Source organism: Pelodiscus sinensis, chromosome 9 (genome assembly GCF_052426305.1).
Source record: "Pelodiscus sinensis isolate ZL-2025 chromosome 9, ASM5242630v1, whole genome shotgun sequence".
Taxonomy (NCBI): domain Eukaryota; kingdom Metazoa; phylum Chordata; order Testudines; family Trionychidae; genus Pelodiscus; species Pelodiscus sinensis.
The window spans coordinates 67253255-67279538 of NC_143060.1; the positions used below are offsets into that span (position 1 = coordinate 67253255).

Genomic DNA, 26284 nt, shown 5'->3' on the forward strand with positions numbered 1-26284 from the left:
CCTTTCCAGCAGGATTGTGAACCATTCATAACTACTCTCTGGGAACAGTTATCTAGCCAGACCTGCAGCAAGTCTCTTCACCTTCCTGGTTCCCTCTCTGTAAAATGGGGCTCCAAGTAGCGACAGCCTTTGCGCAGCGCTTTGCGAGAGAAAAGCACTCCTTGAATGCTAGGTATTGCACTTCACAGTGCTCCCTGGCCTCTGCTCCTGATTGCAAATTCTGGTGTGGACAGGACACAGGCATCTTGCTCATCGTGTTTCTCCCTTGACTAGGGTTCTGGAGCTCCAGAGTTGCCATGCCGAGAATCCACTACTGTTAATGTTTCTTAACGTCTCTGTATCTTGTTTCCATCATAAAATCTAATGTTTGTCGGGGGGTTGAAAAATCCAATAGCAAGTAACAGCAAAACCGACTTCTTGTGCATATGATGGAGGGAAACACAGAACTGATTTTCTTTAGACTTGTTTTTGTGGGAAATTCCAAGTCTCCAAACTCTAAAACCTGGAAGGCTGAATGCTCTGTGACTTCATGAAAGAGTGTGTGAAAAATTCCAGTTGATTTGCATGAGCTGCAAGGTGCACAGAGTTAATGGTTACAGTTGAAAGCTCAGTCTTTCCTGACCCCTGTGGGTTTCTCTCTTCGAATAGCGCATTACTAATGCTATTTTTGGGCATGGCATTTCCTTATTAAACATTAAAGCGCCACTGGCATTTCTCTTGGAGCTGTAAATTGTGCGAGGTGGAATGGCTTGGCTTGCTGCCTCCTGAATGTGTTACCTTCCTTGGCTAAAGCTACTGGAGCCTGACCATCACAGACTGAGGCATCCAGAGCCCAGGAAGTGTTCCCCTTCATTTCTACCAACTGTGTTGGACCAAAGCTGCTAAGCTTATCTTTTCACAGCTGATCATCGCTTGGTTACCTGTCACTATTGAGGCTGTAGAAATGTGTGTATCCCAGGCTCTGGGGACATGTACAATCCCATTTTTAAAAATATGGATGCAAATTCATTGACCCAAAGAACTTAAATTGAGTATCCCACCAAAACTAGCGCTTCCCCTCAGCACTTCTGCACTTGTTTTGTCCACCCATGCAGATTTTGGAACAGACAGACTTGTACTACACTGAGCAGAACCAAGCTTCGCTAGGCGAGCGGGAAGGGAGGCCCAGGACTGACAGAGCCAGCAGTGGGGGTGGTAGCTGGCTCCCTGGGAGCAGGGCAGGCGCTTGCATGTAACAGTAAACGATGACAGATAAGCCCGGGGTGAGGAGCCTTTTTTGGGTCGGGCCGCTGAGCCCCAGGAAAATCAGTCAGAGGCTGCACGCATGTGAGAAGCGAAAAAGAAAAACCAAACCCTCTCTCAGGTGGCCCCCGAGTGAGGAGGAGACAGACACACCAGAGCCTTGGGAGGCCCAGGCTAGTAGATTTTGTGTGCGCCGGCCCTGGGGCGGGGGTGGAGCTCCAGCTATTGCTGGGGAGCAGCTCTGAGCCTTGCGGGCCGGATCAAGGCAAGCTGTGGGCTGCATCCGGCCCCTGGTCCTTTGGTTCCCCACCCCAGGTTAACCAACTGCATGGCTGTGCTTTTACATGCCCAGTTAGGAGTCCTAACTGCTACTTGACTACGGATACGTAGGTGCAGCAATTCGTTCCTTAGACACGTACTTCATAGACTTGAACTCTGCTACAAGTGTAAAACTGTTGTCCTTGCTCCTCTTCTCCCTTAAATGGGTCCAAATGATTTTTGTCAGTTTCACTAAGTGTGCAATAGGTGAGCCCCAAAAGTGAAACCTTCGGTAAGTCGCGTGGAACTAGGCTTATCCTGGAAAACTGCTTTGTAACCTTACACGTCCCAGGATAGAACTGAGTGACCAAAGCAGAAGTGGAGCTACAGATTTATGCAAATCTCTGAGAGCACAAAGGTTCTCATTGTGTCCAAGGAATACTTTGTATACAGACAGGGCTTGTTTTGGGTGGCCATGTAAAACCTCAGTACAATACATTAACCCCTCATCTGAGCATCTCCAATACATTTCTACAATAACCACCTTGAAACAGACTCCCTGAAAGCCACGTGCACTGGTTGAAATGTGCAGCTTGTTGAGGGGGTCAGAGACGTGTAACTTTTGTCCTAAGATTCTAGGGAGGACTCCCTCTGTAGATGCAAGAGCTTATTGGCCTTCAGGATTCCCTTTAAACCTGTGGTCTGAGTATCTGGACCCAGCGTCCTGTTTCTGTAGCTCAGGGGGAATCCGATTCATTAGAGTACCCTGCTAGAGCCAGGCTCACTGGATCTAGCAGCTGGTTCTTCCATCCACATTCAAGTTTCATGGGGTTTAATTAAAATGCAGGTCTTTAATTTTTAATTGTTTCCTTCCTGTTGGTCAAAAATCTGTGAGAGGAAAGTCTTGGGGCAATTATTGTGCTCCCCATGGAGAAACAGACTTTTAATTGTGAGCCAATTTCATTGAAAGAGGCATATTTTTCTTTCTCCTTCCAGAAGGTGTAGAAGGGAACTGTATGCTTAATCCAGTCTAACTGGGAGGAATTAGTTGTGAATCTGAAGGTGAAAGGCAAGTAGGGAACATGAAATAAGGCTTCATGATTCCAAGGACAGGAAAGAGGGACCACAGAAGAAAAGGGACTTCAAAAAAGCAGTCGTGTGCAAACTCAGGACTAGGTGGAGAGGTTCTGGCAAGAAAATCTGAGGGTGGAAAGAGGCGTTCCAGAGAAGTGGTAGCGTTTTCAAGATGGTGTTGAAAGCACAATAACAAACTGCTCTGACACTAAGGAAAGATAGTAAAAATGATAGGATGGCTCAACAAGGAGCATTTTAATTGCCTAAACATGAGAAGGAATAAGAACATAAGAGCAGCCAGACTGGGTCAGACCAAAGGTCCATCTAGCCCAGTGTCCTGTCTGCCCACAGCGGCCAATACCAGATGCCGCAGAGGGAGAGAACACAACAGGTATTCCTCACGTGATCCCTCCCGTCACCCACCTCCAGACAGAGGCTAGGGATTCCATTCCTACCCACCCTAGCTAATAGCCATTGATAACCTCCAGGAATCGACCTAGCTCTTTTTTGAGCCCTGTTAAAGTCCTAGCCTTCACCGCAACCTCTGGCAAGGAGTTCCACAGGTTGACTGTGCACTGAGTGAAGAAAAACTTCCTTTTGTTTGTTTTAAGTCTTCTGCCTATTTAATTTGGTGACCCCTAGTTCCTATATTGTGGGAATAAGTATATAACTTTTCCTTATTCACTTTTTCCACATCCTATCTCCCCCCCCCTTAGTCTCCTCCAAGCTGAAAAGTTCGTCTTTTTAATCTCTCTTCATATGGGACCTGTTCCAAAACCCCATCACTTTTGTTTCCCTTTTCTGAACCTTTTCCAATGCCAACATATCCTTTTTGAGATGAGGTGACCACATCTGTACGCAGTACTCAAGATGTGGGCGTGCCATGGTTTTATAGAGGTAATAAGTTCTTTGTCTTATTCGCTATTCCTTTTTTAAATTATTCCTAACATTCTATTTGCTTTTTTGACTGCCACTGCACACTGAGTGGATGTTTTCAGAGCATTTGAGGCAGGCCACCATGGCATTCTCATGAGCAAACCATGGAAATGTGGGCTAGACCAGCGTTGTTACACTGAGACCATGGAACACCAAACAATAATAGTTTTTTATGCAGAACACTTATGAAAATTTTCTTCAAAAAAAAAAAAATTGTCAGACAAAAAAAGACAAAACCAAAGAAGAGGTGGCGGCACACCTGCGAGTTGTTCACAGAACACCAGTGTTCCGCAGGACATAGGGTAAGAAACACCGGTCTAGATAAACTGACTCACACGGCTTGTTGAAAAACCATGTTCAGAGTAGTTCTCGGTGGTTTGGTGTCACACTTGGAGGATGTATCCAGTGGGGTCACGTAGGCGTCTCCAGTCTCTTGTCTGGTACTAGTCAATGTTTTCATGAATGACTTGGGTAACAGAAGGGAACATGTGCTTATAAAATTTCAGATGGCACCAAGCTGTCAGCAGTTACAAGAGCTTTGGAGGACAGGAGTAGAATTCAAATGGAAGAACTTGTCTGAAGTGAACAAGATGAAATCCAGGAAAGAGAAGAGCAGAGTACTTCACTGAAGAAGGAAAAATGAAACACACAGCTGGGGAATGATGGAGGCAGTAGCACTGTGGGAAAGGATTTGAGGGTTATAGCGGCTCACAAATTGAATATGCTGTGGTTGCAAAAAAAGACGAATGTAGTTCTGGGGTGGAATAACAGGAGTCTTGTATGTAACTGTCCTGCTCTGTTTGTTGCTGGTAAGGCCTCAACTGGAGTATTTTGTCCAGTTTGGGGGCCCCGCTCTTCAGTAAAGATGTTGATAAATTGGGGAGAATCTAGAGGAGAACAAAAAAATAAGGGTTAGAAAACTGGACTGAAGGAATTGGGTGAAGACGAGCTTTCTGTTGAAAACTGGTATCAGGGTCTTGCATCTGTACAGTAGAAAGATGGCCTTCTGTTTTCATTGGCCGTGTGCTCAGTCTGTAGTGGTTCATAGCTCTAATCGATGCAGAATCTAGGCAAGGGTTTCTGACTCTTTCATGGAAACCGAGCTTATGATTAAGGGAAGGCCCATGGTTCCATTTCAGATTCAGAAAACTGAATGGCACCTGTCTGTGCTCCCAGTGAATGATATTTAATTGCCCTGAGAGAAGCAAAAAACAAAACTCTCTCTGCCAATAAAAGCTAGGGGGGAAATCCACCCAATTCCAACTGTGACGTAAATGAAATGAGCAAGGATAGTCAAAATGATGGATCTGTTAACTGCAAAAATTGCCTGGGTGCACATTTGAGATGACACACAAGGAATCCAAAACTGAAAGTTCTCAGGTTTTGTGTTTAACTCTCTTACCCACCTGTGTCCTGAACTAGCTCTCTGTTTGCATACTGAGTTACAGGTGGATACTGAAACAAGTGCACCAGAAACGTTCTGCTGCATGTGCGCAGTTCACAGGTTTGAAATATTTACGAGTCATTCGGCCTACTTCTGTCTTCGCCTTGGGAGTCTCGCGCAGTATTGATTCCATCTTTCCTCCTTCCTGTTGGACAGCTGTGTACTAGGCTATTTCCCCACGTGTATCGAGCACATCTTTCCAAGCTGTAAATCACTTCTGTTCTCTAGGTCACTCTGTATTTCTGCCCTTCCTGATATTAATGACTCCTCTCCATCTAGTATTGCTCCTGAAATTCAACATGCTCACTGCAACATTTTCTAGTTTATTAATAAAGCTGTTCATGGCAGACAGTTGCTGATCCATGGGACGTAGTCATCACTACAATTCCTGGCACGTGGACAGGAGCATGAAGGGGAGTTACCTTTGTGCCTCCTGTAAGATCATCTCTGTGCTGGTGTGTGCGCACATGTGCATCTGGAGACGGACGCCCCCTCCCACAGACATGCACTGGTTTGAGCAGTTCAGGTGATTGCTCATGTCCATTCCTGGGTGGGTGTGTGCGCTCCCTGGTCCGGGAGGTGTTGGAGAAGGACCTCAAGCTTCCCTCTACATTAGACACTAGCACGGCCGCATGGGACTTGATTGCCATGATGGCTCAGTTCCCGGCCTCTGTCGTAGGCACCACTTCTGGCACCACCTATACCGCACCAGAGCAAGGCCCCCGTGATGCAGCACCATTCCCTGCTGCCTTGGTACCGATCGCTGGGGTCCCGGGTCCGGCTCAGAGTGTTGCTCCCAAGTTTGGGGAGGGGGTCTGAGTCCTGCTGCCACTGGTACTGCTTGAGAGCCCGGCACTGGACTTGGCACCATAGAGTGGAGGAACCTTTGTACCGATGGTGCCCTGGGCACCCCTGTGGCAGAGCCCAGTGCAATGGCCCTTTTGGACACCTTGGGCCCACAGTTCCGGGACAGCATTGGCAGCTTCCATTTCCCATGCACCTCCTCCTGCAAGGCAGCGGCTGGCCCCACCGCATCCCTGTTCAGGACACATGCAAGGGGCCTGGGGCCCATTTGGAATTGATGCCAGGGTGAGCTTCTGAGGGCTGTGGGGGGCGGGCAGGTGCCGCAGTCCGGGCCGCACTGAGGGCTGGGTTCCCAAAGTCCCGTCCCTTCTGCGCGAGGTCCCACTGGTTCTGGGAAGAAAGAATTGGGTAGGGGCTGGGTCAACAGGGGCCTATGTACACTCCATAAAGGAGCCACTGGGGGCTTCCTGGCCAGCCCAGGGACTGTGCACATGAGCGACACACCTCAAAGAACAGCAGTTACAAAACACAGGTAACCGCCTTTTCGGAATCCACGCTTGGCGCACGGCTGCTAACGGGCCGTGGCTGCACTCAGTGCACATGTGGGGGTTGCAGCCAGCTGTCTCCTCCCATCTCCTGCTTTTAAAAGATTTTAGATTTGTGGGTTTGTGAAGTAACAAGCTAGCCAAGTGAGACCTGCCACAACAAACATGCTGACTGCTCATGTGACTTTTACACTACGGATTTCTCTGACTCGCCTCCTCTGCTCGAGATCTGAATGCTTCATTGTTCTTGGTGTGAAGAGCCTTTTAGTACCAGTTGTCCGGGGATCATGGCTAAAGAAAGCAGATGTATCTCGTGTCTTTTTTTTTAACTGCTTTTGTTTCCCCGATGGCTGTAAAAGAGGCTTTCTCAGGCAGCAGGGCTGCATGGGTTGGATCAAAGCTTATAAATGACAAATGGAAAGAATGTCAGCAGAGAACAGAACGCCCCTTGTGTTTTTCTGTGTGTGCTGAGAGCACAATTGTTTCTCTGCGTACCTTTCCCCCCTGAGAGTCCAGAAACGCCTGTTGTTTGGGTCTGCCTGCAGAGACAATGCCTGCCCTGTTGTACCTCTGCTCTCCTCACCTGACCAGCCACAGTTCTCTGGCTTTCGGCAAGCTGGGGGGAGTGTTCTCCCAGTAGGCAGGGCATGACACAGAACAAACCGAATCACAGGCCCCTGACTGCTGCAGGCACGTGCTCAAGGCTTGACTTCTCTGCCAGGACAGGGTGCGCAGCGGAGGTCTCTCCCCCTCTCTGTCTGGAGCAGGGCTCTTACCGTGTGCCAGCACTAACGACATGTGCAGTGAGCACGCTGGGCTGCACTGTCCTCTCTGGGCTTGCCCTGCGTGTGAGGGTCCCCATGCGCGAGAGATCCTCCAGTCTCCCTTTGCCCTCTTCCCCGCCCCCCCCCCGGCTGAGGTGAGGAGGGGCTGCCTTGGGCAGAGCTCCACACTGTTGGCTTGTTTTCTGGGCTTTCGCCCAGCAATTTGGTGGGGGGAGTGGAAGAGGGTGTCAGTGTTGAGTGGCTCATGGTGGACCATGCGTATGCCCCCCCCCCCCCCCGGGATCTGCCAGCAGGAGGGCTTGCGAGGGTGGCGCTTTCGTCTTCGGGGCTGCGTGCACTGACTCGCCAGTCCCCGGTTTGGTCTACTGTGGGGCACGTGGCTGCCTTCCGTAGCTGTCCTGCTCCCAGCAGGGAGTGTGTGCTGCTGGTCCTGCTGCCGGGATGAGCAGCAGGAAGGGAGAGGAGCCATGGCAGCTACAGACAATGTGGGCCGAAGAACATACGGAATCGTGGCCATGTGTGGCCTTAGGCTGGGAGTTAGAGAGAGCTTGCTGAGTCTGTGACCAAGGCCCTGTGATGGGGCCACCTGCAGCAGCCACACAGTGACCTCCCAGCGCTAGGGTCTTGGGCTGATGCAGTGCCTGCAGGGATGAAACCAACACAGTGTGGATCAGTTTCACTTCCCTCTCTTGCTGGGGCAGGAAATGCACTGGACCCTCCACCAGAGACAGGCTACCTGCTGTTCCCAGGAGTACAGGTAGGGCACACATGGGAAGGAGGTGATGGGCTCTACTACCTGTTGATTGCCCCTTACTCCTGGGTGTTGCTAGTAGCACAGCAACAGGCTCCACACGTAGCAACGTCTTATTTCCCCAGTGGCCAAGCAAGAGAGAAGTGAAATGGGGTGGCCAGGCCTGCGTAGTCTTTTCCACAAGGTTTGACAAACAGACGGAGATCTGTGTAGGCCAGGAGTTGCAAACTGAAGCAGCCAGCACTAAATTCAATTGGCGGTCTGGCCTAAAGATCTTGTAGCTTTTTAACCTGGCTTGTGGGTCAGGAGTCTACTCTGTTCTCCGCTGCATAAGAGCACGGCTGTATTTCGGGGGGGCTTGCGCTTGGTATCCTTTCCTTCTCCAGGCGTAACTCACAGCCGCTTCTCCTGTGTTCTCGCCCGCAGGTTGTGCACCTTGACTTTAAAGAAACTGGTTGTCTTAAAGGAACTGGACAAAGAACTCATTTCTGTGGTCATTGCCGTCAAAATGCAGGTAAGTTGCATTAATATTTCGCTGTAAGTGGGGAGTGCAGCCGAGTGTGGAGTGCTGAGCCGTCAAGAAACATGAAAATGAAGGGTGCATTTTGTAATGCAGGTGTCCAAAGAGACAATCACACACTGTTCCACAAATACAGTATGTCAAGGTAGCTGTGCAGTCTTAGGGACATGAGTAAGATCCTGATTTTTTTTTTTCGCCCTTTCTTGGGTTCTTCCTCTGTCATAGTATTTACATAGCTGTAAGCTAGACTCTCCCTCCCTAAGGTCTAGAGTAGCTTTGTATTACGAAACTGCCTTTCTCTTTTCTCAACTTTACCAAAACGCAGCCTCATGTCCTCTTTTACATGTTACATCTTGTCTGGGCGGAGCAGAGGGGTTTTCCCTACTAGGTAGCTTAGGGCCAGTCAAACGAAGCTTTAGAAGGATGGGAGTTAGACACATTCCCTCTTGCACTTCCAAAGGATTTTCCTTGTGCTTTTTTGCTTCCTAACAATTACGGACTCATTTAACCAACGGCTCTGCCACAGAGGCCCTGACAGCAAAGTAACTGCATAGGTTTCAAGGGGGTAAGGGGACATATGAAATTGTTTTCACCAAAAAGCAAGAGAATGGAGATTCCTTGATTTTTAAAGTGTATTTTAAAGCATAGGAACTTGCATTGTAACTGCTCCATGGACCGGTACGTGTGTAAATGAATGCATTGGTTTTCTGCACACGCTATTCCTGAGGGAATGTTGCATTTGGAGCCATAGTAAAATTGCAGAATTCCCCCAGGACCGGTACGCTATGTACATGTATCTGTGTGTGTCGGCAGGGAAGAGTGGGGTCTGTTCCTGGTCTGTTTGTAAGCTCAGCTCCGCCTAGCCTACCGGGATCCCTGTCACTGAACAGCCTACGCATTCTTTGAGAGCAGTGGCGATTCCCAGGCATCAAACCTCATTAATCTCAAGCTGAGGCTGATGAAACCCTGCAGAGAACTTAGTTATGTCGAAACCGACGTGCGCTTGGAAGTTTAGACTGGCTGTTCGCTTGCAAGCAAACCAGAACGCTCAAATACCGAGCTGCAAATTCAGCCAGCTGCCACTGCCACTCTGCAAGCAGCGGGAAACTGCTACAGCTTCATCTGTGCGCGTGACGCTGTCACGTCGTCCTCTGCTACAGGCCCTCGCGGCTCTGCTGGGATTTGGCTACCAGCTCTGTCACCTCCTCTGTATATCAGAAAACGTTCTCCGCACAGGCTTCCTCCCTCCCCTCCAGTCCCTAACCAGCTTGCTTAGCGCGTGTGCTTCGTGCCCTTCCAAATGGGTGAGTTTGCTTCCCAGACCCCCTGTGCTCAGATACCGGGCTACACATTTCAGCACCCCTTACGAGGAGGGGGCTGAGGGAAAAACCGCATGCAGCTGCTAGAAAAGCAGAGCCAGGGTTTGTGAAGCTAATCACACAGCTCACCGTTCCTGTGCGGCAACATTCGCATTCTATGGGTAGGAGGAGCCAGGAAGATGGTGGGGTGGGTGGGTGTGGGTGTGTGAGAACCTGCACCCATGGGGGTGCTTCTGGGAGCCCCCCTAGCTCCCCTCTGTGACCCAGTAGGGAGCTGAAGGAAGCTGGCAGCTGGGGGGTTTGAGGTTTTCAGGCACTGGCCAGAGGAAACGCTTGCAGGAGGCAGAGAAGGAGCCCTGCAGTGCCTGCCCCATGGGGGTGTCCCAAGCAGGGTTCACGGAGCCTTTCTCACAGGTGAGGGTGCCAAGGCTCCATAAGCAGCCCCAGAAGATCTGCACGCTGGCATGCGTGCTCAGCCCGTCGGGGGCTCGTGTCTCACAAGTGATGGTTCTGTCACTTATGTGCGCCCTTCCTGAGGCGGAGCAGATGTGAGCGGCACACAGCACCACGAGCACGCCGGGCTGAAGAGGCAGCTGTTCTCATGATAGGAAGCGTTTTCCTTCAGATTTAAAAAATAATAATCCTCTGCTCTGGGCAGTAAAACAGAAAAAGCAGCAATTTCCTGGAGAGCTTTAAGTGTATTTGGGAGGGGAGGGGGGAAGCGGATGGAATACATAGTGGAAACAGTTTGGGTACTTCTCTGGCCTCTCTCACCATGGCATTGGTGACCCTCGAACCTGTAACGTATTTAATTGCACAACCCCCTTGTGAGGCAGGGCAGGGCTGTTGTACAGATGGGAACTGGGGCATGGATAAACTAAGTGACTTGCCCAAGGTCCCACGAGAAGTCTGTGGCAGAACAAGGTTGGAACCCTCTGCTCTGAAGCCCCAGGCTAGAACTAACCACTGAACCATCCTTCCTTTCCTCCATCATGGATCTGGCCTTGCATAATCTCCAGGCAGCCATTAAGGGGTGTGGCAGCTACAGCTGTTGCCTTGTACGGGAGTGCCAACCTGGTCGCCACCCGCCTTTGCTGTCCTGTGCTGAGCTAACTGCAGGTGGACCGCTGACTGACTTACCACGTGCAGTCAATAGGGCTGTGGGCTTGGTCCATTGATGCTCGGTGCGGGGCTGACTCTTCTGGGGTCACGTGGAGCACGTGCGCTCAAGGCCCGGATCCAAAGGCCGTTTCAGATCCAGTAGCAGCGGATAGTGATGTGCTGGACTCATCCACCTTTTTCTAAAGAGAATTGAGAGGATACGGCATTACAGACGCATCCCTGATTCCTTCCGAAGAGCTTGACCAAGCTCCTCCTTAACTAGCCTGTGTCTGCAAACCCCTCCCAGGCCTGTGCCCATGCAGGGGAGGCCCCTTAGGACTCTGCTAGTTCCTGAGGCTCTGTCGGACACGCGAGTCCCTTTTGTCTGCTTTGGAAACAGTGATGGATTCAGGAGGCAGCTACGTTAGTCCTTTCTTACTTAGCCTCTGCAGGGCAGTGAGGACAGCCACGCTGTCACAGCTGGAAGGCGCTCTGGCAGGGGCAGAACAGCCGTGTTAACAGTCATGGCTGCGAGGCTGGGAGCCAGTCTCCCCTTTGTCGTCTGAGGTGCCAGGCCTCTGAGCTTGGCTGCTCCTGGGGTGGGGTTTCCAGTTCTCCCATTGGTAGGCCAGGCCCTGTGCGTCCACCAATACCCTACAGGTCTGGCCGAGGGCAGACACAGGAGTCACACCAGGCAGCCTGCTTCAGAGCATGTCACCAGGACCAAGAAGTCCCCCAGAAATGTCAAGGGGCAGCTTACAGTTTTATATAAGAACAGCTGTACAGGGTTAGACCAAAGATCCATCTAGCCCGGTATCCTGTCTTCTGACAGTGGCCAATGCCAGGTCCCCCAGAGGGAATGAACAGAACAGGGAATCAAGTGATCCATTCCAATGACGTTCAGAGACACCATTCCTATCCTTTCTGGCTAACAGCCACTGATGGACATATCCTCCATGAATTTTATCTAGCTCTTTTTTGAACCCGTTAAAGTCCTGGCCCTAACTATATCCTCTAGCAAGGAGTTCCACAGGTTGACTGTACGTTTCATGAAGAAATATTTCATTTGTATTAAACTTGCTACCCATTAATTTCAAATGACCACTAGTTCTTTTGTTATGGGAAAAGTAGATAACTTCTCCGCACCAGTCATGGTTTTATAGACCTCTGTCCTATCCCAGTCTTAAGATTTCCATACCTACTGTTGTTCACTTCCCCATAGATCCCTAAGGAGGCATTCCCATGTCCTCAGTCAGTGGTACTAGTCTGTGGTACTCCCAGCGTGCTGCTCGTGGGCCGTTGCTGCAAATGACCTCCCTTGCTTTCGGATGAGGCCTCTTCTCCCCCTGATTGGCACCTGTGCTGGCTGTTTGAATTGGCCTCGGGCCCTGAACAGGAAGCCCACTTCACACTCACAGCCTGTCTGCTGCTCAGCCCAGAGCTCTTTTGTGCTCCTGCTCGGCTGGGGCGTACGTTTGTTGCCCCCCTCAGGGAAGCGTGGCTGTGGGCCAGGCTCTCGGAGGTGTCAGGGCCAGGGCAGGGCTAGCTTTCACCCATCTGCACCATGGGGTAGGACCTCGGGGTTACATACTGACCCCTCAGCCATGTCCCTCGTTTGGAACCAGAGGCAGCCAATCAGCAGCAGCAGTGGCGCACGATAAAACGGCCAATACGGTACGGTGTTGAAGTGCAACACAGAAGGGGAAAGCAGCATTTTTCTGCACGGTAAGGCTTCAAAGCTGAATTAAGTCAATGCTCAGATGTCAACTTTTTAAAGGACCCCCCCCCCCCCGGGGGACCTCCATTCTCGAGGTGTCGGTAACACTGGGCCTCTCCTGCTGTCTCACCGTAAGAGTGCCCCCTAGGGGCCGGGTCCAAATCCCGGCAAGGAGCCAGATTGGAGGGGCCAGTTCCCAAAGGGGGAGAGGGACAAGCCTGCACTGATGCTCAGACCATTACCTGACCAGGTTTTCTTTGTGCAGGGCTCGAAGCGTATACTGCGGTCGCATGAAATTGTGCTGCCACCAAGCGGACACGTGGAAACCGAACTTGCACTAACTTTTTCACTACAGGTAACCTAGTAACAAAGTCCAAAGTGAATGTGCTCATATGATTTTGTGTTAAATGGCCTCCCTGTGAATGTTCCCCTGAAATAATTATGGGCTGCTCTGGCTCTGGCAATGGCACCACTAGGCGACGCTTTGCAGCCATTCTGGTGGAAACTTCCTATGCGCTGGAGTTTCTGCCTCAGGCTGAAGGTTTGGGGCATTTCAGCCGCTTCCGAGAGGAAAGCGGGTGGTTTTGCTGGTGTGCAATTCATCCCGCTGGTTTTGAGAAGCATCAGCACCTGCATGCTCTGGCGCACGGCTTGACGCTTGGCAGGGCGAGCGCTGGAGTGGGAGCTGTGCTCTGCTGCTCTGGTGGAAATCAGTTCTGGCCAAGTTACAAGCTCCCCCCTGGTGTGTGGCATTGGAGGCTGGTAGCTAAAATCCGTGATGATTGTCCTGGGCATGCACCGAGAGCGGCGGCGGCAGCAGCCTTCCCTCCAGCAGGTGCGCAGAATAACCTGTGCTGGGGTCTGAGGTTATTCCTCCCCTGCATGCTGTCCGGTCCCTAGCTTGGATTCTGTGCATCCCGTAGTGCTGCAGGGCTGAGAAACTTTCCCTTCAGTTGCTGCAGACTAGGGATGGAATGTGTCGTCGATTAACCGATTCACTGACAAGCAAAAGCTTCTCGGTTAATGCTTTAGACTACACGCATTCCTCCTGCTTTTTAGCAGGCTGGCCAGCATCCCAGATCTGTCCGGACTTGATGGGTCCAGAACCTACCCCTGCTGCGGCTCTGCATTTGAAGTGTGTTAGGAGCCTGGCTCAGTCCCAGCTCACTCTGGGTCCAGGAGCTCAGACCCTCCAGACAGGTTCTGTTGCCACTCCACACTGCTACCGCTGGATCAGAGGCAGCATTGTGGGGCGACAGGCAGCCGGTCCGCAAGGGGAGCTGGTTTTTAAACTGGCTTCTTTCACAGACCAGTTCCTACCGGGCTCGCAATGCTGCTGCCTTGGATTCAGCGGCAGCAGCGTGGAGTTGCAGGGGGCTCCTTGGGAGTGGGATGGGAGCGCACTGGCGGCCAGCCCGGCCCCCGGCGACTATAGACTAGTCGAGTAACCGATAAGAATTCAAGAGGTTACTCGACTATTCAGTTAACCCTAGTGCAGACAGGGCAGACCTGCAGGCAGGGGGCCGTGTGCTTAGGAGTCAGGCAGTCGGTGGAGGATGAACAGAACAAAGAGAGCTGCATAATGGGAGTGGCTGCCCTGGCCTCTCCTCCATCTCCAAAGCCTCCAGCACTCATAAGAACGGCCGTACTGGGTCAGACCAAAGGTCCATCTAGCCCAGTAGCCTGTCTGCCGACAGTGGCCAGCACCAGGTGCCCCAGAGAGGGTGGACCGAAGACAATGATCAAGCGATTTGTCTCGTCCCATCCCTCTCCAGCCTCTGACAAACAGAGGCCAGGGACACCATTTCTATCCCCTGGCTAATAGCCTTTTATGGGCCTAACCTCCAGGAAATTATCTAGGTTCTCTTTAAACTCTGTTATCATCCTAGCCTTCACAGCCTCCTCTGGCAAGGAGTTCCACAGGTTGACTACACGCTGTGTGAAGAAGAACTTTCTTTTATTAGTTTTAAACCTGCTACCCATTAATTTCATTTGGGCTACGTCTACACTGGCCCCTTTTCCGGAAGGGGCATGTTAATTTCAGAGATCGTATTTTCTCGCGGAGCCCTGACTTCCCCTGGGCAGGACCCTGGGGTTCCGCAGAACCCCACTTGGGAAACACTGCTCTAGGCTGAGGGTTGTTGGCCCCGATACCGTGAGCCCCTTAAATCGTACTGTCGTGTGTCCCCTGACCTGTGCACCTTGCTCCATGCCTGTGCCCTTCACTCTGCTGATTTGCTCCTGCCCAGGAACTCCCCAGAGCCTGGAATGGAACCCAGGATTCCCTCAGTTTCACCTTTCCTCTGCTGTCAGCAGGCGCCCAGGAAACCCACTGGCAAAATGTCCCGTCCCCTCTGAGCTGCTGCCAGTGGATGGCAGCGCTCAGTGGTACGCCCTTAGTGCAGGTTGCAGAGGTCTGTGGTGGTGCCAGAGGACCCAGCCCTACTGCTGACCTGTGCTGCTCCCCGAAGGGTGCCACACGATGGCTCTTCCTTCCTCCAGCTTTGCTTTCTAAACACCTGGGGAATGATGCACCCACCGCATTCACAGGGCACCCCCCTGGCAAATTCAACTTCTCAACATGTCGGAAGGGGCTGCCGTAGGGCTGCACAGCCGCAGTTGTGAGTGGGTTTCGGTCTCCAGAGACACGATCACATGCCGTTTCTGCCGCCCCCGCCTCGCGCGGCGAGGGGACGGACCGCGCGCTCGGGATGCGCCACGGCTGTGCTGTGGTGGCTGGAGTGTCAAGGCCTCTCTCGGTTGTTGCAGAGGTGTGAAGGAGGCAGGAGAGCTTGGCTAGTGCAGTTGTGCTGGCATGGAGAGTTGGATTCCATCCTTCCCCTGCCACACAGCTGCTGGGCAAGCTGCTTAAGACATGAACATCAGAGCGGCCAGCTGGGGCCAGACCAAAGGCCAACCAGCCCAGTGTCCGGTCTCCCACAGTGGCCAGTGCCAGATGCCCCAGAGGGAGGAATCACAAAGAATCCTCACGTGATTAGGGTTACCAGACAGTTTAAATAAAATACCGGACACACTTGATCTCAAATGGGGGGGACCAACTGGGAGGTGAGCGGGGCTGGCCGGGAGAGGGTCGGGGGGAGCAGGGCTGGCCGGGGTGTGCATGTGGGGGTGGGGGAGGAATCAGCCGGTGGGAAGGAGGGCTGGCCGGGAGAGGGTCGGAGGGAGCAGAGCTGGCCAGGGGGGAACCGACCAGCGGGAAGGAGGGCGGGTTGGGAGGAGCAGCGCTGGCCGGGGGGAACCGGCCGCCAGGGAGCAGGACTGGCCACTGGGGAGCGGGGCAGGCTGGAGAGGGTGGGGGGGAGGGGGTTGTAGGGGAACAGGCCGGCCATCAGGGAACGGGGCTGCCCTGGGCGCACACGGATCCCGGGGTGCTGCCCGTCCCGCACACAGTCCCGGCGGGGCTCATGGGCGAGTCTGGCCCCAAGGATTCTTCCCCTTGCCCCCGCTCCCCCCTCCTCTCTAGTGTGTAGCTGTGTACTGCCTGGCTGGTAGACACGCTCATGCAGCGTGAGCATGTCTACATGTCTACCAGCCAGGCAGTACACAGCTACGTACTGATACTCATGATAATAAAAACTTAATTAGAAAATACCAGACATTTCTATGTCCGGTATCTTCTCAATTTGTTTCCTGGACAGAGAGCTGAAATACCGGACTGTCTGGTTCAAAACCGAACACCTGGCAACCTTACACATGATCCTTCCCATCACCCACCTCCAGAGAAACAGAGGCTAGGGATACCATTCCTACCCAGCCTGGCTAATAGCTCCATGGATTTATCTAGCTCTTTTTTGAACCCTGTTAAAGTCCTGGCTTTCACCACATCCCCTGACAAGGAGTTCCACAGGTTGACTGTGCGCTGAGTGCAGAAAAACTTTCTTTGGTTTGTTTTAAACCTGCCTATTAATTTCATTTGGTGACCCCTAGTTCTTGTATTGTGGGACTATGTAGATGACTTTTCCTTATTAACTTTTTCCACACCAGTCATGATTTTATAGAGCTCTATCGTATCCCTCCTTAGTCGCCTCTTTTCTAAGCTGCTGATGTCTAATTATGTTCCTCGTTGTCCTGGTGCTGACTTGAGCTCTGGGATCTGATTTTAGCAGTGCCGATCCCTCTCAGCTGCAGCTAAAATCAGTGGGAGATGCGCTTTGAACATCTGAGGTGATGTGCTGTGTACTCTGTGAATGTGGGTCCTAGCCAGGCACCGAGCACCTACAATTCCTGTCCACGCTTCGTGCCTCAGGCCCCCCTCTGTAATCTGGAGAGACAGCACCCCTCGTTGCCCTAGGGTCTTGTGACCGTCCATTCCTTGTCGTGTCAGTGCTTCTCATGCATTAGTGAGGAGCACCGTAGAAAAGCCCACAGGCAGTTGTTAATTCGATTCAGAGTGGGGCTTGAATCGTGTGGCCTAGGGCTAATTTACTGCGTGCATTGACACACAATGGTTTTCCTTGTTGGGCCGCTCATTCCATGAGCGAAGTCCATCCTGGGCACTGCATGCCCCCAGTAGACCAATGGTACGTGATCATGTATGTAGAGGCTGTGCCATAATGCAAATGCACAGGCAGGCCAAGTGCTTGGCTTTGCAACCTGGCTATTTTTGTAATATAGCCCTTTGTGTACACCACATTCCTAGGTGGGAATGGTGCTGTCCCACATGCACACACTCCCTTTTCAGATGGGTTTACTCGTTCATAGTCAAACCGGATCTGCAGAGTTCTGATTGAATTCCTAGGGCCCAGTGTCTCCAGGTCACGTGAACCATGGGGAGTGTTGCAGGGTATTGTGCCCCCCGGGTCTGTGTGTCAGACACTTGAGAGGAAATTCCTATTGCTGATACTTGACCCTGAAAGTCAAAAGTTTGCAGCAGGAACGGCCATGTAGTTACTAAAAACAAAATCCAGACGTTGGAAGCACAGGGTATTAATCCTGACAGCACTTCAGTCACACTGCCTGGCCTTGCTGGTGATGACAGGACACAACTTGGTCTGCCTGAAGAGCTCGGTAGACTCTGCCAGGCCTGTCAGCACCTGTGAGATGCAGGATTGGTGCCTGCATTTGAGAGAGATCCATTGGTGGTAGTAGGCTGTCAAGCGATTAAAAATAATCTTGCTGTTAAGTAATAATAAAGTATCATTTTTCAAGTTTGGATGTTTTCTGCATTTTCAAATATATTGATTTCAGTTGCAATGCAGAATTACAAAGTGTTCAGCACTCACTATTTTTTATTACAAATATTTGCACTGTAAAAGGCAAAGGAAATTGTATTTTTCTGTTTAATACAAGTATTGTACTGTAGTCTCTATCAGGAAAGTTGAACTTGAAAATGTAGAATTATGTACAAAAAATAACTGCATTCAAAAATAAAATAATGTAAAACTTTATAATAAAAAGTGTTTGACCTATTGGCAGAATGAGAAGTAGGACTGAGAGGACTTGTAGGCTCTACAAGTTTTACTTTGTTTTGGTTATGAATGTACTAATGTAACAAAAGAAATCTATAGTAAGTTGCACTGTTACAGTAAAAATTGCACTACAGTACTTGTCTGAGATTAATTGAAAAACGCCATTTTATCATTTTTACAGTGCAAATATACTTGCAACTTTGTGTTCTGCTGTAGTTGAAATCTGCATATTTGAAAATGTAGAAATGCATCACAAAATTGAGTAGATCTGCTATTGCCTGGGTGAAAACTGCAGTTGATTGAGATGAAAAATTAATCGTGGTGAATTTTTCAAGCTCATTGCTGTGAGTTAACAGGTAATGGCCTTAATGGTTTCAGAGCTCTCAGCACTCTTGCAGATAGCTGTCAGCCTGGCAGAGCGCAGCGATTCAGGTTGTCTAGTGGAGAAATAACCAGGCGGATGTTGTGCACGTAAGACTCTGGCCATTCGGGAAGTTATTTACATGAAACACAAACATTCCACTGAGGATCAGTCTTCCCTGCTGGCCGGGCCAGTCCCTTTCCGGTCCACTGTACGTAGGTGAATAGAGGTTTATGCAAACAGATTTCCCTTACCAGCCACCCAAGCGAGCTCCTATTCTGTGAGAACTCCCTTGGGAGCCCTTCAGCAGAGCTGTGTTCGTGAGCTGAGCAGTTATTTTCCATTCTTCAGTAATGAGAGGGCAGCATGGACGGGCTGGTGACGAGAGAAGTCCTGGCTGGAAACACTGGCCAGGTTTTTTCAGTCTGACGTACCGAAAGCACGGCTTTCCTTCACACCAGTGTGGAGCTGTCAGCCGCTGCTGGAGCTCCTAGAGCACAGGAGGAGTTGAACTGTAAACCTCTTGACAGGCCCTGGGACTGGGAGAGGTATCTCCCCTTAGGGGCAGAGCCTCTCCCCACTGGGAACTAGTGGCAAGAAGTGTAACTTGTTTCAAATTGTGTTCTACCTTCAGTACCCTCACTTCTTGAAAAGAGAAGGCAACAAGCTTCAGGTCATGCTGCAAAGGAGGAAACGCTACAAAAATCGAACCATTCTGGGCTACAAGACCTTGGCAGTGGGCTCCATCAACATGGCTGAGGTAATGCTCATCAGCACAACTCGGAGCGTTCGGGCGGAGTCCGCGTTTGCCTTTTTCCCTCAGTTCAGATCCAGGGTTGCCATTCTTTTCTGATACGGTACCTGGGTGGCTTTCGTGTGTCTTGCCTTTCAGGCGTACCAAGGGTTACAGGGCAAAAGTGTTCATGGGAACAATACAAAGTAAGAAACTCTGTGTATTTTCTATCGAATGTAAGCCGGACAACCAAGGGCTGGCTCACTTCCTTTCTGGCTTGTAAGGTTTGGGATCAATTCCTAACACTTCACTCTAGGGATGTGAATTCCCATTTAATGGTTAATTGGTCAAGCGTTCTGATTTAACACAAGATTTAACAAATCTTCCTGAAAATTTCATTCCCTACATTGTTCCATCAGTGGAGAATTTATTGCAAAATGGAGTAGTTTAACACTACAGTCATGCTAAGGGGCTGTGATTTTAGATAACTAAATCTACAAATGATTTATTTTGTGTGAACTGAACTTTAAATACTTTTCCACGTCTGCATTTGAATTTTGATTAAATCCTAACTTTTGATCTTTTTGTTTAAATTGGTCTTGTATCATGTTTGGTTCATTGTTAATAATTGGAAAATAAATCCTAAAAATATGAGTAGCCCTCCGGGTAAACTTATCAGCAAATCTCTTTTAAAATGTTAAGCAGTCACTGCTTTTTTAAAAAATTCACTAACTTAAAAACCATGATTGAGCGCCCTATAAATAGTACCTCCTGGAATGTTCAGTTCCTTAATTCTTACAAGAGTGTTTCTTCTCCCCCTTTGATAAGCGATGCAAAACGGAACAGATAGGTTAAGAGTGGGAGGGGTAGGCTGGGGTTTCAGCAGCACAGAGGTGGCCACTTGCAGCCTGGAGTGGATGAGACCATCAGAGGGAAGTGGAGAAGAGGAGGGGGCCAGGTGCAGACTCCTGAGGAACGCTGATAAAGACCGGGAGGGGAGATGTTGGTACAAGTGTTTTGGGCTAGGTAGGAAGAGCACTAGAGGAACAGGCATGGAAGAGACTCTGTAAGAGGACAGTGGGACCATGATCCTATTAATGGTGGCAAAGGATGGAGAAGCAAGTTCCATTTCTAACAGAGCCCCAGAGGTGTCGCTTTGCCTGAGCTTTGACCAGTTCTCATTGTCGCATCTAGAGGGCCAGCTACGGGGACCAGAGACTTGCTGGTTCATGTGGCTCTGTAAACACCAGGTCTGCACATGCCTTCTCCAATTGGCTGTAATGTACATTTGTTTAGTTGGAGAGTTCCTGAGAGGAGGGTTACGTAGCGATTGCTAAAGTTAGTGCCCAGGTAAGTTGGCAAATAAGGAGGGTAATCCAATAACATGCCTCCTTGGGGTCTGATCACCCACCACAGAGATCTTCTGTGCCTGCCATTCCTTAAGTTGAAAGCCAAGAGACTCCTGAAAGAGCTTCAGGTAGCGCCTGTAGCGGGTGGTTCTCCTGGACCCAGGAGCAAGCGGCTCCAAGTCACGCATGAAGTAACTTAGCTGTGGGAGGGTGGAGCGCGGGCCCACGACATTTAAAGGTAAGCCTCTTGCTTCCCCAATGGCAGGTGATGCAGCACCCGACTGAAGGGGGCCAGGTGCTGAGCCTGTTCAGCAACATCAAGGAAGCTGCAGCCAAAGTAGCAGAGATCTGGATTTTCTCACTGTCCAGTCAGCCCACAGACCATGATGACAGCACCGTGCAGCCCAGCCAGAAGATCAAGTCCACAGGTAAAGCTGTGCCCCCCGCAGAACTCGCCCCTGTTCCCTCAAGCCCCCCAGCAGAAGCTGCCTCCACCTACATTTTTGTGATGGAACTAGAACAGGAGAAGACTAAACAACCCGCCTTGTGCCTGCCAATGCTTGGCTCGCTTCCCCGTGTCAGATCCCTCCCCATCCTCCTTGGGCTCCAGCTGGCACGTGCTTCAGCCAGACAGCTGTCCCGCTCGGCCCGCGTGGGGCCTTCAGAGAGCAGAAGTGTCTGCCCCTCCCTGCATTCTGGGGTCACCCCAGTGCCTTGCGGGAGGGCCGGGCTCACAAAGAGGAGAACTAAATACTGTGTTTTAACGGCAGTGTGGTCTAGGAAATTCCTGACCCAGCAGGTGGTGAGGGGCGAAGAGGAACCAAAACCGAGCATTGCACGTAGCGTGGGAGGGCTTTGCTCTCCTCCACGCCCGCGCTTTGTGAAGTCCAGTCCTCGCCAACCTGTAGATCGAGCTACCCCATGGAGAGGTGACTGAGTGAAGAGTGTGTCCATGTGGGAGCTAGCCTGGAATAACTGCCAGGACTGTAGACCGACCCCGTGGCTGCTGGGAGCCTATGCTCTGCTGCTTCTCCTGAGGCACACCTTCCGCTTCCCGTACCTGTGTACTGTGTGTCCCTGGGCTCTGTGGACACTGAGCCCGCTGCCCTGGACTGCAGCAGGCGAGCCTGGCCCAGCTAGTTACAGGGGCTGGGCTGCCCCTGCGCCTGGTGGGTAGCTGGGGAGGAAGGCCAGGCAGGCCAGCTGAGCTGTGGCCAGCTGATGCCACAGAGGAATGGAGCTCTGCAGTGGTGGTCCGTGGAGCAAGGGGGCCATGGCTGGGCCGCAGGGAAGGGAGACTACCTGGACGAGGCAAGGAAGCTGCCAGGAGCTGGAGCACCACAGACTCCTAGGAGTTCGGCTGCCTTCTCTTTAACCTTATAAAAAAAAGCCATGGCAGCAGAGACCGGGTGTGGCGGCCCGTGCTTGGAGGCGGGGTGCCGCCGCGGCCCCGGGGACATGCGATCCTCGGCCTCCGGGCGTGGGCTGTGTGTGGCAGGGGAGGCCCGTCGTCCTGCGCTGAGAAGGCTGGTGGTGAGTGTAGGATCCAGCCAAAGGGAGTTACCTTCTGGGCCAGTCAGTCCCAGTTCTTACCGGTGCTGAAATCTGAAAGCCTCAGAGCGGCCAGGCTGGGGCAGAGCAGAGGCCCACCAGCCCGGTGCCCACAACAGTCGTTCAATAACCGATGAGTTGCAGTGTCCCTAGGGGTGCACCTGCCTCTGGCGGAGAGAGAGCCCTGGGGCTGCCACGCAGCCACATACACTGCTCCTCCGAAACACGCTCCCGGGGACCGTTGAAGTGCGGTGGTAACTTCCATCCTCGGAGCAGAAGCCTGTCGCTTTTATGTGGGCTTGTGTGCCTGGAGCCTTCCCTCTGTGGCATCTGCTCCATGCGTGCCCTGCGGCAGGACAGCAGCTCACTTCTGTCTTAGCTGGGAGGTCTGTGCTGCTCACTGCATGGGCACACACCAGGCAGTGTCCACAGTAGTGAGTCCATTTCCGTGGTGTCGTTTTAGGAAGGAGCAGCCTCCTTTCTTCCTCGCTGGATTTGGTCTCGCACACGAGTTGTGCACGGCATGGGGCAGCAGGTCGCTCGAGTGTCCCCGTGGCAAGAGGCCGAGTGATGCCCCCGGCCTCTTGGGACAGCCGGCACTTAGTCCTGCTTATTTCCTGAGGGGTGGGCAAGCCAGACTGGCCCCCTGCGGGAGAAGAGGTGATGGTGTCTCTACCAGACTTGCTTGCATGCAGCCTTCTCTGCTTGTGGGCGAATTCCCTAGCCGTTAGCTGAGTGTCCTCGCTCTCCCGCCCTCTGCCTGCCTGTCTGGTGCCACTGAAAGATCCGCCCTTAGTCTGCTCCGGAATGCTCAGGCCCCTTGGCTCCGGGAATGGTCCGTGTGGTGGTGGTGGCGGTGGCACCCCGGGCACCAAGCCAGGCCCATCTTTCCGGAGAGGCTCTCTCAGACTTGGTGCCCTTCCCTTTCAGATAACTATTCCGAAGAGGAGTACGAGAGCTTCTCTTCTGAGCAGGAAGCCAGTGATGATGCTGTCCAGGGACAGGTACTGTGCCGAGGGCTCCTTCCCCAGAAGGACGGACACGGATAGGAAGCGAGCGCTGCTTGCTTCTAACAAATGGGGTGTGGCTAACCAGTCCAGCGACTGCGCAGAGCCTGCCACTGCCCCATTGGGGTCAGGGCTGAGGAGAGCTTTGGGCTGTAGGAGGGGCTCCAGCTTTGGAAGGCGTCAGGGCTGGGGCAGGAGGGGCTTACCCCGAGCAGCTCCTGTGGGGGGAAGGGGGGGAACGCTAAGGCAGCTTCCTGCCTGTCCTGGCACTGCAGACCCTGCTGCACCCCAGAAACGGCCGGCAGCAGGCTCCCAGCCAATGGGCATGGGGAGTTAGTGCTCAGGGCAGGGGCAGTGCATGGAGCCACACACCCCCACCCGCCCCCCGCTTCAGGAGCTGCCGTAGCTCCCCCTGGCCACCTGATCTCTCCTGCCTCCCCCCCCCGCAACGAGACCCAGCACCCCACATCTGGTTGCACCCTGTCGTTTGAAACCGGCTGGGCTAGGCTGCTGGCAGACTCACTTGGCTCTGGGAATTCCGCTCCCCTTGGGGGCCTGGCAGGCTCACGTGGCTCTGGGAATTCCGCTCCCCTTGGGGGCCTGGCAGGCTCACCTGGCTCTGGGAATTCCGCTCCCCTTGGGGGCCTGGCAGGCTCACGTGGCTCTGGGAATTCCGCTCCCCTTGGGGGCCTGGCAGGCTCACTTGGCTCTGGGAATTCCGCTCCCCTTGGGGGCCTGGCAGGCTCACTTGGCTCTGGGAATTCCGCTCCCCTTGGGGGCCTGGCTTTCCATGCTGCAGCTGGAGACGGATGTGCAGCGAAAGCCGAGAGAGCAGAGAGCAGGAGAGGGGCTGCTCTGGGTGTGCTGGAGAAGCAGCAGCTGCACTCCTAGGGTTTCAGTCTCTCTGCCTTTTCATCACTCCCTTTCTGTGCTGGATCAGTCCAGGTCTCTGCTAGTCTTGACTCAGGGCTGGTGGAGACTGAGGCTCAACCCATATTAGTTGCATTTCCAGCCCCCTCGGTTCCTGTCAGTGGGGAGTGTTCTCGTCAAGACAAGCCCCGCTGACTTAGGAGGAGCAGTGTGAGGGGCTACAGGCTGGCTCCCAGCACGGGGCTGGGAGCCCGGGGCAGAGTGGGGAACCTGGACAGCAACTGAGCTGTAGCTGGTGCCCCACCACCTGGCCTGGGGTGACAGCACAAGCTGTGAGCCGGGCGTGTGGGTCGCAGCATGGAGCCGGTCGGCTTTCTGGTCAATTCACTGGTTCCACGCAGAGCAGTAAAATCGACAAGCATGATAGTCAACAGCTTGTCAGTGCAGGAAACTGTCACCTAACCAGCCCCACGAGGGGTGTAGGGCTTGTCCATGTGAAGTCACGATGCTGGCATGATAGAACATAAGAGCAGCCAGACTAGGTCAGAGCAAAGGTCCAGCCAGCCCAGTGTCCTGTCTGCTGACAGTGGCCAATGCCAGGTGCCCCAGACGGAAGGGACACAACAGGGAATCCTCACGTGATCCCTCCCCTGTCACCCACCTCCAGACAGAGGGTAGGGGCACCACTCCCACCCATCCTGGCTAATAGTCATTGAGGGACCTAACCTCCAGGAATCTATCGAGCTCTCTTTTCAACCCTGTTAAAGTCCTGGCCTTCACCACCTCCTCTGGCGAGGAGTTCCACAGGTTGGCTACGTGCTAAGTGAAGAAAAACTTCCTTTTGTTTGTTTTTAAACCTGCTGCCTATTCATTTCATTTGGTGACCCCTAGTTCTTATATTGTGGGACTATGTCGATCACTTTTCCGTATTCACTTTCTCCACACCACTCATGATTTTATAGACCTCTATCATGTCCCCCTTAGTCTCCTCTTTTCTAAGCTGAAAAGTCCAAGTCTTTTAATCTCTCTTCATATGGGATCCGTTCCAAACCCCTCAGCATAAATATTGCCCTTTTCTGAACCGTTTCCAATGCCAGTGTATCTTTTTGAGATGAGGCGATCACAGCTGTATGCAGTATTCGTGATAGGGCACTTACATGGGCAGAAGCAAGGCTGTAGTGTAGATGCTGAGGTAATGAGGCCTACCCAAGATGGCTTAGGGCTGACCTAACACTGTAGCGTAGACGAGGCCTGTGCACACATACAATACTGATCAGTCCCCGGCACATGTTGAGTTGCAGAGTAATACCTGGAACCCTTGTTTGGGTTGTGGGCAGTATAAAATCAGACTTTCTTTCTGCGTAGGATTTGGACGACGATGAATATGAGCTGGGGAAGCCCAAGAAGCAGCGGAGATCGATAGTAAGAACGACGTCCATAACCAGGGTCGGTGGAAATTAGTTTTACTAACACTGACGGGGTTTGGCCAGGATGTGCATGCAGCTCGAGAGAGTTACAGAGCTAGACACACAACCATCCCAGCGGTGAAATCCGAGCTAATCGCAGGAGGTGGAAAAGCGATCGAAGTATCGCTCCAAGTACAGCGAGTGCTGACCGCCTTCCCTGTGTGTGCCCCCCTTGTGCTGCCTGTGAGATGAGAACCCTAGAGAATCACTTACAAGTGAAACTGACCTGTGCCGAGGCTAGTACCAGGTTCATGTGTGTGTAAGTCTCAGAAGGCCTGATGTAGACCAGAGGCCTTTTGCTGGCCCTCTGCGTGAGGTCAGGCCAGATGAGCGGTCCAAAGCGAGATAGTGGAGAGCGGGTCTGACACAATAAAGTGGGTCAGGCCGCAGACTCCTCCTGCAGTATCAAATTGTTGGGTACCCGATAAACGACGTGCTGTTCTACACGGTCATGCTGATGGCACACAAGGGGATGGAGTCAGGCTTTATGCTAAAATTTAAACTTGCCTTTGAGTGTGGCAACCTTAACGATGGCTTCAGGTTTTTTGTAGATGGTATCTGCCACGTATGAAACGAGGATACCTTTAGGCGCAGAGCTAAATCCCTTTCTTGCAGAACCACGGAATAAGTAGGGTTTACTTTGGACCTGGGCCTGACGGCCAGTCCACACGCTCCTTTACTTCCACTGGCACCATTTCCGACTGCATAAGTCTCTCTGATACTTTAAATAGGCCACATTTTTTCAAATAAAAGTAATTGGCACTAAAGGAAGTGTCTAGTTTCCCCTAAATGAGGGTGATGAGAAATCATTAGATGCCAGTGTACTAGTTGTTTGTGCCTGGATCAATGATAGTTTGTTTATTTTGATAACTGGGGACAGAATTATGCATCTTGACCACTAAGTGAAGCAGCTTTCTCATGATATGAATCAGTTTCTAGGCCTGGCATTTAGTCAGACATTGGATCTGAAACCTGCAGAACCATAACTGGATACAATCATAAAAGCTGCATTTTCTAAATTA

General features: G+C 51.9%; 1 protein-coding gene across 6 annotated transcripts in view; it reads left to right on the forward strand.

The window, feature by feature from the left end:
* PACS2 (phosphofurin acidic cluster sorting protein 2) overlaps window positions 1-26284 on the forward strand; it is a 95169-nt gene that overhangs the window by 28484 nt on the left and 40401 nt on the right. For 4 of the 6 annotated variants that reach the window (XM_075937068.2, XM_075937071.2, XM_075937067.2 and 1 more), the window contains exons 2-7: window positions 8266-8353; window positions 12762-12851; window positions 18921-19046; window positions 20634-20796; window positions 22850-22923; window positions 25162-25242. In XM_075937068.2, coding sequence (XP_075793183.1) covers window positions 8266-8353; window positions 12762-12851; window positions 18921-19046; window positions 20634-20796; window positions 22850-22923; window positions 25162-25242 — 622 coding nt within the window. The remainder of the gene's footprint in view (window positions 1-8265; window positions 8354-12761; window positions 12852-18920; window positions 19047-20633; window positions 20797-22849; window positions 22924-25161; window positions 25243-26284) is intronic. The other 2 variants (XM_075937072.2, XM_075937069.2) reach the window with 1 other exon arrangement.